The sequence below is a fragment of the Opisthocomus hoazin genome, chromosome 7 (genome assembly GCF_030867145.1).
Source record: "Opisthocomus hoazin isolate bOpiHoa1 chromosome 7, bOpiHoa1.hap1, whole genome shotgun sequence".
In the NCBI taxonomy this organism is placed as follows: Eukaryota; Metazoa; Chordata; class Aves; order Opisthocomiformes; family Opisthocomidae; genus Opisthocomus; species Opisthocomus hoazin.
The window spans coordinates 64,909,775-64,922,071 of NC_134420.1; the positions used below are offsets into that span (position 1 = coordinate 64,909,775).

A 12,297-nucleotide genomic window follows, 5' to 3' on the forward strand; every position below is an offset into this window, starting at 1 on the left:
GTGAAGCGGTGAAGCGATGTCCCCACCTGAGGCGGACTGAGATAGCGGCTGCAGCAGCAGATTTCTGTGCGGGCCCTGCGGCGGGGTGGCGGTTCCATGTGTCGAATGCGATCGGCCCTCAGGGAAAGCGCCCTTGAAGTCACCCTTCAGTGACAGCACCAGCAGCAGCACGCCCTGCTCCCTTTCGAATCTGCTCCATGTTCTGAGACCAGCACTGCAGAGTACTCCCCCTTCACAAGCAGAACAGAGCTTTGAACTTTATTTCTTTGCATTTCACCTGGTTCTCAGGCAGTTGAGCTCCGTTCGCGCTCACCCTGTGCCGTCTTAAGGAGACGTGTGCGATCGGCTGCCCTCCGAGAGCTTCAGGGACATCACAGTGTGCATCTACTGAATATTTACAAAGACATTTCCTTAGAGGGATCGAAAAGACTGTGAGTTTTCAGTGTGCAGTGGAAAATCGCCTGCTAAACATCGTTAAGCACGTGCAGAAAAAGACAAAGTGGAAATCTTCACAGCTGGAGGAAGTGCAGAAGGGGGTTTTGTGGATTACTGTGCAGTGCCACCATAGTGTCCACTCCACACACTACACCGCTGGGAGAGAAAATGATCCCGTTGGCCTGTGTGAAATCAGTGTGGTTGTACCTGCGAACTAGTAGCAGTTCTGCAGCCAGCGGAAGCGTGGTTTTAGTGTTCACTGATGGAAAAATCGCTGCTATACTCGGTTGTGATTTTGTCTGGAACCCCAGCACGCATTGGGGTGAAGGTTTGGATCCAGAACGCTCTCTGTGAGGAACACAGCCGGCCTGGCTGGTTGCCTTCAGCCAAAGGGTGCAAAACACCGCACCGGGAGCTCCCACACCGGCTCTGAAGGTCTGCTGTGCCCCGAGGAAAACGATGTATTTCCAAACCATACATTCCAGCCAGACTGACTGCCGCTTGGAGCTGGGCGCGAGGGGTTTGACCCGTGGGGAGATGCCCAGGCCGTGCTGAGGTGTGCCTGTGAGCGGGGCTTGACGACGGCCACTCCCATCACCCAAGAGCCGCAGCAGGCCTCGGGGTTCGGCTGCGGCCGAGGGTCAGCCCCGACAACCCGCCGAACCCGCCGAGCGGAACCTTCCTGCGGGAGGGGCGGCCGGTTCCCCGCGGGGTCCCGGCTCCGGAGCCCCTCAGGCTGGGGACGGGGCACTCAGGACCGCGGGGTGCCGGCTCAGGAGCCCCTCAGGCTGGGGACGGGGCCCTCAGGACCGCGGGGTGCCGGCTCAGGAGCCCCTCAGGCTGGGGACGGGGCCCTCCGGAGGGGGCGGGCCGTTCCCGGGGCCGGGCCTGAGGCGCCGCCGCTGGCCGGGCGCGGCGCTGACGCGGCGGCTGAGGGGCGGCGGCGGGAGGCGGCGCCGGGCCGGGCCGGGCCGGGCCCGCCATGCCGAAGCGCTCCTGCCCCTTCGGCGAAGCGGCCCCGCTCCAGCTGAAAACACGCGTGGGCCTCCGCGAGCTGAGCCGCGGCGTGCGGGGCGAGGAGTACCGCCGGGAGGTCTTCGGTGAGGCGGGGGCGGGCGGGGGAGGGGGGAGCGCCGGGGCCGCCCCCCCCCCGGTCCTGGCGGCGGGGCTGAGGGGAGGAAACGGCCCCTGACTGCTGTCCCCTCCCCTCCGCCCGGCAGAGAGGACCCGGCGGCTGCTCTTCAGGGGCGCCCAGGCCTACATGGAGGGCTCCGGGCCCACCGGCCCCGTCCCCCGCTCGCCGAGGCCCGGCGGGGAGGCGCAGGACGGCAGCGTGGGGCGCGGCTGGAGCCGGCAGCTGCTCATCGGCCACGACGGGAGGCTGCTGAGGCGGCCCGCCGCCGCCGAGAAGGGTGAGCGGCCCGGCCGCGGGCGGGCGGGCGGAGGGGCTGCGCTGCGGCCCCGGGCCTCGGGACGGGGCGGGGTGTGAAGGAGCCCCTCCGCCCTCCTTTATTCCCTGTTTGCAGAGGAAGCGTGAGATCTGGCGGGGTTAGAGACCGCGCGGTCTGCTGGAGAGGAGAATGTGCCGCCGGGAGCCGCGGTGCTGAGCCCGGATGCCGAGGGCTGGGAACTGCCGGGGGCTTGCTCTGTCCTGCTGCCAGGTCGACGCCTTCTTATAACCGCGTCTTTCCCAAGCAGTTCCGCCCGCGGGAGTCTCCAAAGCCTGCTCGTCGTGCGTGAGGACCGCTGATGCCGAGGAAGCGTGCGCGCAGTGCGAGCAGCTCGTCTGCCGGAACTGCAGCAGGCTCTGCGGCTGCTGCAGCACCGTTACCTGTGCTCTGTGCTCCACTGTCGAGTAAGTGCCTTGGGAGTTCTTATTTTAATTACATATGCCCTGAAAACTGGCCGTAGCGTATGAACATCCGACAGATGTCTAGCTTATCCGCATAAAGGACTTGAACTCTTCTCATGTTGCTTTGGCAGCAGTAAAACTACCTGAAACGTGGAAAATAAAATGCCTGTGTGAAGCAGTCTAACCAGTCTTGGTGCAAGTCTAGTTTAGCTTCATGTTTAAATGTTCTAGGAGGCAAAAATTCCTTGTGCTTTCCCAGTATGCTGGCCAGTGATGAATGAATGCACTCCCAAGGAGCAGTCTCATGTTTTTGCCACCGTTGTTAACAGTTCTGTGATATAAAGGAATGTCGAGTATGCTGTGTGGGAGTCCCGTGGTTACAGTTGATAGATGGAATAGGATGGCATTCTTTGTTACGTTCCAGAAAGAGTAGACACACTGACTTTGTTTCTTCTGGTTTTCTTTTTCTTTTCTTCTCTAGTTATGGTGATGTTGGAGAGCAAGTTCTCTGCAATGGTTGTTCAATATTTCAAGTCTGAAACTTGATGAAATAGCCTTTATGGTTAAGACGTCCGTAAATTTCATGAAGTCTCCTTACGGCTGGTCAATTAATTCTTTTAGCATATGAATTATGGAATATCTATGTTTTGTATCTTTATATTGTACTTTTTAATACTGTAGCTAAATAAACTTTTATATTTTGAGGCTTTCTAGATTATTCTGAGTCAACTTTCTCCTTTTCCCTAGTTGTGATATGTCTATCTGGAAGGGGCCACTTTGTGCTCTTACCTGGTGTCCCTTATGCGATACAGAATTTGGAATATTCATCCAGTGACTTGCCACTTGTTGCTTATGTTAGGACACACTTTTGTGGGATCAGAATAGAAATCAGTTGCTCCTTGTGTACTTTCAGGGGAGTGTAAATCTGTTGTGGACAGACAACATTTACTTTCTGAGCTAACTGGGAAAATCAGCCAGGCCTGAAGGCTTTTCCAAATAGGGAACTTGCTAATTTCTCGTTAATTTTTTTTTTTTAAACTGTCAGAAACATCACAGAATCACAGAATGTTTGGGGTTGGAAGGGACCTCTGTGGGTCATCTAGTCCAACCCTCCTGCCAAAGCAGGGTCATGCTTATTGACAGCTTGAGTAGTTTTAGTTGTTCTTTCCATGGTAACTTTGATAGAAAGAACAGTGGTATACCAGGCTTGCAGCAAAAAAGCTTTTGTCAATAGTTAAGTGTCAAAAACTGATTTTCCTGTACCTTCCTTGCAAGGTCTTTCTTGGAAAGCAGCTTGTTTGTGTAGGTTGATGATCTACACTGTAAACGTCATATTGTCTTGAATACCGACTCAAAAATAGCTCATGAAGTGGTCTGAAAAATGGTCAGCACTCAAGCGTACATCTCCATAAACCAGCTCATTCCTCATTTTCCTTTCATATCCCTGCAGAGACCAGTTTGCTTAGTATTGTTTGCGCTGTAGGAGTGAAACTGTCGTTAAGTACTGCTGGAAAGCCCCTCAAAGTATTTTTCTTTTACTATTTTTTGCTAAGTTTTTAAAAATAAAAACACCAGACTTCTCATCTTGCAAACTAACCACACATAAGACAAAACTACAGTGGTCTTTACCTCAGGGAAATGATGACTAAAGTGGCTGATTTCAGACTGTAGGAAAAAAGGAACAGATTTGAGAGAAAACAGAAGTTTTCATGGCACTCAGCTGATGTTCTGCTTCCCAAATTCTTTGCCCTTAATTCCCAAAAGGAAGTCTGCCACTGGTGCTTCCCACTCTTCTCAACTGTGGTTAGTATGTTTCACGTGGAGTAACTTTTTTTTACCTCTTCCCCACTACTCCGGCCATTTCTATTTGAAGAAACTGAAAGGCCCTTGCAATGCAAGCTGAGAGACTTGCTGCTCTCTTGTGGGGACATCTTTATTTGACATGCTGTTGAAAGCATGCTGGGTATTTTTACAGTTCAGAACACTGCAAATAACCAAACAGAAGAGTACATGCTCTAGCGAAGGGCGCGGTGATGGCTATGGCTGAACAGCAGGACGACTTCTTAGCTGTGCATTGCGTGGCTGTGGATACGTCAGGCACGGTGAGGTGCCGGACGACGTTCTCGCTGGCCCCGGAGCAGCACCTTGTATAACTCTGCAGAGACACTCTGAAAGCGTTTGTGCACTTTAGGGTGTCTGGGGGGTATCACTTCACTACTAGGTCAACTGTCTGTGTGCTAGCCTGGGCTGACCAATGGCTCTGGTCTGTTTCCCTGCTCTGCGTGCTTTGTAGCTGGTTAAAATGGGAGAGTTCACTAGTTCTTACTCCAGTCTTCATTCTGAGCAACTGTAAAATGTATCTTGTCCCTACCTGCAAATCAAACAAACGAAGTCGCAGTCAGTCAGGTGAGCTGGCAGTGAAAGTACTAGTCAGGGTGTGCAGCCATTCCGCAGCATTGCCTGTCTGCTCAGAGCTGCAGTGGATTAAGCCAGGGCGATGGCAGATGGCCGGTGCAGTTCCCAGCTGTCAGGTGTCATAGGGCAGGTAAAAATGTGGCTCCTGTGGTAACCGTCCTAAAACACAAAGCTGAGTTTTATGAATGGGAAGAATCTGTGGGTTACTGCATTTAAATGTTAGTTCGAGGGAAGAATTTTAAAACTCGGCTTTTGTTTCATTTGAAGCTCTAAGCAGTGAACAACAATGTTTTTCAGTCAGGCATATTTTCCAAACTGAAACCTTCAAGTGTGTGCCTGCTTTTTCTCATCCTCTCCCGAGGGTGAGAGACTGAAAATACTGCTTTACTTCTAGGCTCCCAGAGAGATGAGACATGCTGTTTACAAATGATTTATGTTTCAAAGTAGTTGATAGATATGGTTTTTTGGCTCATTTAGTCACTGCTGCATTTCACAGAAAGCTGTGCTCTGTAAACAACGAGATGGATTTCATGGCTGAAAGTTCTTACTTGTTATCCCCTAGCCTGCCCCCTGAAAGATGGTTGTTCATTAGGACAGGTACCTGATGTGGAGTGAAGAGCTGGGAGAAGAAAAAAGCAGGAGGGCTGGAAGAGAACGGCTAGAGGCCCGCAGAAGCAGGGCAGGAGGAGCTCAGAACAGCGTGGTCAACTCTTGCATTGGGGTGGTGTGTCATACGTGTAAGAAATGTTTTTTTAGTGGTTACCGGCTCATTTGTTTCTCTGGCTTCAGAAGATGTGAAAAACTGCTTCTCGTGCCCTTTATCTCCCAGAAGACTCAAATCCCATTACTGAGGAAAGTTCCTGCTCTAGTCCTGCAGTTCTCAGGTGAACAGTGGGAGGTAGGACCAGGAACTGTTTTTAAATCTTTATATTGCCAACAGAAAAAACCTGTGCGGAGGGAAGAATCTTTGAGTGAGAGGTCCAAGGATTCTTCTCTTTGTGTAATTAACTCCTACTCACAAGGCCTTGTCTGTTGCCACTGGTCATCGAGCAGTACGTTGGATGTTCCTAGGACTGCACAGGAGAGCCAGAGAGATTTTCTGGTTTATTAATTGAGCAGGAAATTGGTTTTTATAGTGTGCTTTGTTGTTGTTATCATATGTTCTTTCCCTCCTATTCAGTGCAAAGTGTCAAAAACCAAAGTTTGCCTGGTGTTCAGAGGGAAGGAGATCCTCTGAGGAGCCAGCATATTGATGAGTGAAAATATCCTACAGTAGTGATTTTACGGATGGATGAGAAACTTCTTCTGAGGCCTGTACATCATTACTGGTGAGCTATGTCTCAAAGAGCACAGTTTTATGTCTAAAAGGAAGTCAACTGATCTGATCAGGATGAAACAATTTCCTTTAAGCCTAATAAGTGAGTAAATACTAGAAATGTATGATCTCAGAGATGTCAGATACTCCTGTAGGGACAACCCAAGGTGGTAAATGACTTCAGCAGTCTCCAGTCTCTAAATCTGCATTAGAACAAGACCACACAATATTATGAAGAACGTCAGTTAACAGATCAAATACACTTGAGTTCTCTCCTTCCGTAGAATTTATCCATTAGATGCGTCCGTCGTAGTGTTGTGTTCTTGGTGATCAGATTTGGTGGTTACACAAACAACCTTAGTCCTGTGTGCGCACGGAGTAATTCCTGCACGTTCTGTAAATTGGGTCAGAAGCCTGTTTGCTTTCCAAGAGCAAAGTGAGTCATTCAACAGGTGATCCAGACACCCTGAAAAAAATCCCACAACCTTAGCTTAGGACACAAATCTACCCAGTGCCTTTGTGTGACTGGTACCTCTTTTGTTTAATGCAGCCAGCATCTAAGCCTCTTCCCCTCCTTTCGTTTTAGCGTCCCATCCGTTTGGACCTTGACTTCTAGCCTATTCATAGCTTTTTTTTCTCCCCCCTCCCCCTTTTTTCTAGGCAGGTAATAACTAGATGCAGCTGTATTTTATCTTGGGACAGAGCACAAACCCCAAGTCACTTAGGTGTAAGCGAAAGATGATGTCCTTTATTTTTTCTGAATATGGCTAAGACATTTATGCTTTGCTTCTGTGCTGTATTTGCTACCATCAGCTGCAAGGTAAGCGGCAGCAATCTACGAATGGTTTAGATCTTCTGGATCTTTTCTGAAGAGGTGCAACCAAGAAGTAGAAATGGAAACAGTATCTTTGTCCCAAGGTTTGTTAGGCCTGATTCTTTTAAAAACACACAGCTGGTCTCCGGGTGAATTGGTTAGACAGCAGTGAGTGCCAGCACCACGCAAATCAGACGTGCTGCTCTCTTTCACCACGCAGAACCCTACCAGTAGTTGCATGATGGCTTTGTGTTTTGGCGAGATCAGACTGGATTAAAAAATTGCATCCTAGCAAAACTGAACTGATACTAAACTCCCACCTATGCTGCATGTGTACAAACTTACATATACTGCTCCCTTGTAATATCTGGTTAGTTGTAATATTGTTGCATCATGGCAGATGATGCAGCTCTTAGCTATTTGTGCCGCCTTTACCTTCCATCTAGATTCCAACAGTGCTGACTGCCTAGGCACGACATCCCCAGAAACTCCAGATAGTAGAGAGCGTGGCAGTATATCTCCGCCGTTTATTCTATATATACCAGGCTTGTCCTCTGTTCTGTGCGGTGGTTTGCGATTGATTATCAGGCTAAGTTTAGATCCCAAGCGATTGTAGAAATCTGTGGGGTTGTCCAAGCAGAGGGAGGAAAACCTCCAACCGTCTGACAGGAGCACTCCACCGATGGGCAGCACAAAGACTCTGCAGCCAGGCTTGGTCGCGCGATGTGGGGTGCTGCAGCTTTGCAGACATGAATGGAGAGGGTGGGTGGGAGGCTCTTCCATGAGAGCTTCTTTCTTCCAGCGGGCTTTTGCATGGGGACAGATAAGGTGAAGAAAGACCACAAGTACCCTGATGTTGAGTTTCCTTGTGCTGGGTCTTCCACTCCCTTTAGGGTTTTCCATTACTGAATCTTACAGGGGAAGGTAGCAAAGGTTTGAACACTGTGTTTTGTTTGTATTGAAGCAAATTGGTGAACCCATTAAAGGTAGCCAGGAGGCTTCAGAAAATGTTAATGCTTCTTTAAAAAATAAATAGGAGCTATGTAATTCAAAGACCAACACTGCTTATGGATAGAAAATGGGAAGAAAATTATTCTAAATCTCACTTTCTATTTGTCCTGGTTTCAATTGGGATAGTTAATTTTCTTCCCAGCAGCTGCTGTGTTTCGGATTTGGTACAAGCAGGATGTTGGTAACACTGATGTTTGCCGTTGTTGCCAAGAAATCAAGGACCTTTCCCAGTTCCTCAGATGCAGCTAACGAGCAGGTGTGCAGGAGCTGGGAGGGAGCACGGCCAGGCAGCGAGCCCAGCGTGGCCAAAGGAAATCCTCCGTACCATGGACGGGATGCTTGGTCTGTGAATGGGGGCTGGCCGGGGGCAGGAAGCTCTTGGCTCTTCTTGTTTCTGGGAGTTCGAATCCTCTCTTGTCTGGGAGTTCCAGCTTTTTCAGGAATTTAGTGAAATTCGTGATTTTGAGGTTCTGTCATCGCTGTTCAGGGACTGACTGCGAATCGGTCAGCAGGTGGTGAGAAAAATCGTGTTGTATATAGTTTGTTTTGCATATTCATTATTATCAGTATTACTATCAGTATTATTATTTCCTTTGTTGACTTATTAAACTGTCTTTCTCTCAGCCCACGAGTTTCCCCTTTTGCCCATTTCTCCTCCCCATAGTGCTGGGGGGGAAGGGGAGGGGTGAGCGAGCGGCTGGCTGGTGCTGAGCTGCCGGTTGCTGGGTTAAACCACGACACTATTTTACATTAATAAAATTGCAAAAGAGTCAAAGTGATCAGACACTGTATATTTTATAATATTTTAATGACTATCACAGTTCTATGCACAAGTTTTCCATCTTTTTCTTTTGTATAAATATATATTTCTGAAGATATTGAAATATCATACTTTTTGTAGTTTATTTCATTTTGAACTGCTACCGTTGTAATACGAGTTTTAATGATATTTGCTAGTGCTGTGTATTCTGGGCTTTTGTTACTTTGTGTTTTCCTGGAGGAAAAGCTTCAGCCTCAGCAGGAATCAAATGATTATAGCTTATACTTCTATTGCAAGTTTTTAGTTCTCGGGGTTGTGATTTCCATTGAAGCCTGGTGATGGATGTTACGTTACTTACCTCTTGCAGATGTTATTGCTTAAACATTTTGTGGTTGTAGGATTTACTTTAAACTTCAGGATTTGTTTAATTGTATTTTCTTACATTATTTTATTCAAACGTAATATTTGAAATCACAGTCCCCTTCTCACTTGTTCCACTGTCACTTGTTCTGTAAGGTGTGGATGTTTTTCTGTTTCTTCTCTCCCTGACAAATACAGCTGTGGGCAGTGAGGCCAGATGTTCCCTCGATAGCCTGCACAGCAATGTCAGAATCCACATCACTTCACCGGGTACTCTCGAGCTGTCCTACAGACCTGTGCTCCTGCACTGCAGATCTGAACACCGCCCGCGGCTCCTCCTGCAGAAGTCTGCTTTAATCTGGCGAGAGGCTTGGGAGAAGACACAACCCTTGGTCCCACCCTCTCAGCAGCGCTTTCACGTCTCGGCCACGAGGTGGCATCGCGACGTCAGGTTTGCGTCGATTCTGACCCATGGTCTGGGGTGTTTGTTTTTTCCTCAGGTCCTCACAGTTTAATTGATACTGTTATAACCGGACTCGTAGTTTTAGGGGGGAGGCATTTTGTCTTACAATATCCCCCGCCTAAATCCGTAGGCCCAAAACAAATGCTTCCAAACCGGAATTATCTATCCAGAATACTCTGCCTGAAATTCAAAATGGACCATTTTGCTGTCTACAAAGATAAAAGCAAAACGTAAATCATGCATAAATATAAATTGACCAAACTGATTTTTCTTTGAATTTTAAGGTATTGGCATCATAAACGAAGGTATTTATATGCTAGACAGCATGTTAAGTTATATCTATCTTTTCTTAAAGAAAACCAAAATGCAAGACAAGAACCCCAAGGACAAAACCCCCACCAAACACCTTGCATCACACTCCACATTTTGCTGCATTACATGAACATACCGCACACAAGTTCCTTCTCGTGAAGGTGTGAAAGAGCACAGCAGAGCAGGGCTGTACGGCGGGCTGCTGAAGTGGCCGGGAGGGTGCTGGCGTCACGGGAAGGCTGCTGTCCGTCACCTCTGAATGGCAGCAGCAACCAGGGGATGGTCCTGAGGACTGAGAATAGGTGAGGGTTATGCCATTCTTTGAAGAGAACAGTTTGAGGAATCATGGGCTGCTCAGTCTGACCTCAGTCCACGGGAAGATGACGGTGCAAATCCTCACGAAAGCCGTGTCCAGGACTGCATCCAGGCACATGAGGGGCAGGAACTTAATTGGGAACACTCAGCATGGATTTACCAAGAGCAAATTATGTCTGACCAAGCTGACTGCCTTTTCCGATGGGATGAGCAGCACCAGATGAGAGAAATGGACGCCATTCACCTTGACACTAGCACGGCTCTCAGCGCAGTCCCCCAGCGTGCTGTTGTAGAAGCTGTGTGGGAGAGGTGTGGTTTGGACAGGTGAACCATACGGTGGGTAGAAGATCTGCTGGGCTGTCAGTCACAACGGGCTGCGACAGGCAGGGCAAACCCAGCCAGCAGCTGATTACCAGTAGCATTCCTCAGGGGTTGTTACTGGAACTGATGGTGCTGGGTGTCTTTGCTAAGCAGCGGGGCGGTGGGACAGAGCGGAGCCTTCGCCAGTCCCTGGGTGATGCCGGGTGGAGGGCGGTGGTCAGTGCCTGGCGGGTGGCACCACCGGAGCCTTCACAAACTGGAGAAATGGGCTGGCAGGGCCTCCCGCGCTCGGCACAGTCCTGCCAGGGGACGGGCTCTCGCCATCCGCAGCCCCGGCCGGGTGCTGACTGACCAGAAGACAGCTCTGCAGCACGGGACCCGGGGGTCTGGAGCTGGCCCGGAGTCGCAGTGCGTCCTCGCTGGGGTACAGGCAAACCATGCCACGCTGCAAGAGCGGAGGCCGCGCGGTTCCCCTCGCGTGTGGGATCCAGACGTGTTGCTGCTGCACGCCAAGGCTTTGGTCATCCTGAAGACCCCACGGCGCAGAGAGACACCGCCCACAGGCAGCAAGCCTGGCGACTGCCACTTCCCAGCTAGTCTGTGGCCTTCAGAGTCCACCAAACACGCAAGTGTTTTATGATTTTTCTTGGGGTTGCAAGGCTGGCTGTTCATGTTAGGTGCTTTTGAACACACTGAGAAATTTATAGTACCGTTGAAACTCTTCGGCACTCTTAAGCCTGCTGCTCTTCCTCTGCTCTCCTAAGCACTGATTACTGCTAGCTGTGAGAGATGAGGAACTGGTAAAAGGATCTGTGGTCTGAGTACGTCCACTCTTACATCCTGTTTACTCCGCTAGAACTACCGACATGATGAAAGGTACTCATATCCTGAAGTGTTTTGGTGGGCTGTGCTGAAGAGTGCAGCACTGCGGATCGTAGATTCCTGAGCCTAAAGAAATAACTACATTTTCAATTAAGTGCATACAAAAATTAATGCACTTTTATGTATCTTGGTCCCAGCAAGTTTCATTTTAGCAGCTTGATTCTCCCCCACGCTTTCTTGCACTGAGTAATACCATGCTAAATGAGTAATCTGATTGTTCTGATTTCTTTTTCCATCATAGCAAGGTTATTTACTGCCCCAAACTAGATTTTAAAATATTTTTTAAATTCTTAATTTTACATTTTATTTCTAAGCTTAGAAACCTGAGACTGTAGTCAGCTTGGACAAACTGTGTAAGGAATTAAACTATAGTCAAATGTAAGGCTGAAAATACATAGTCAATGTGCAAATCTTCATGGTCTCCTCACAAAAATGTTAAAAACAGAAAGCCAGCTCCAATACTTCCTTCACGCCTTGTTTCGTACGCTGCTGAGTGGTTTAACTCCACGTTGTTCTGGAAGTCTGTGCTTCTCCAAAAGAGAGAACTTGGTGTTGTCGGCTGTATTTCTACTTCCAGAGCTGGTTTAAGGTACCTGTGTGTTTAGACAGGCCAGTTTTCCACATGAATGCGAGAGCTTTCTTACTGTGAGTTACTGTAAACCAAGTCAGAGGGACTTTCCCCTTCTCCGGTACAAATGTTCCACTCTCTTTACTCCGTGCACCCTCACATATCCACGTATTTGTGTTTAGGATCATTGCTATGACCGTTTTTCTTGCATCTTGTACTGACTTTGTCCCTTCTGTGCTGATGCTGCTGATGGGGATGCAGCAAGCGCCAGTGCGCTTCTGCTCCCCCTAACGCTAACAAGCGTTCTGTTCGTGGAAGCGTAGCGCTGGCCTGGCTCTGCTGAAGACCTCATCGAAGCTCATGATGCTGGCCCTTCCCTGCTGCTGGTGCTTCTAATCTACTGCAGAATGATGTGATTCGGAGTTCTTTCATCTCCTTTAGCACTAGGTATTGTCTCTGGTTGCGTTTTACGGT

The 12,297-nt window shown here is 49.0% G+C and overlaps 1 protein-coding gene across 1 annotated transcript; it reads left to right on the forward strand.

Annotated features, from left to right (window-relative positions):
• The first annotated feature begins 1,377 nt into the window (after window positions 1–1,377).
• Window positions 1,378–3,002, forward strand: SIVA1 (SIVA1 apoptosis inducing factor). The gene is made up of 4 exons (XM_075426720.1): window positions 1,378–1,535; window positions 1,656–1,847; window positions 2,134–2,290; window positions 2,769–3,002. The coding sequence occupies exons 1-4, from the start codon at window positions 1,418–1,420 to the stop codon at window positions 2,824–2,826; spliced, it is 525 nt and encodes a 174-aa protein (XP_075282835.1). The 5' UTR covers window positions 1,378–1,417; the 3' UTR covers window positions 2,827–3,002.
• Window positions 3,003–12,297: the final 9,295 nt, after the last annotated feature.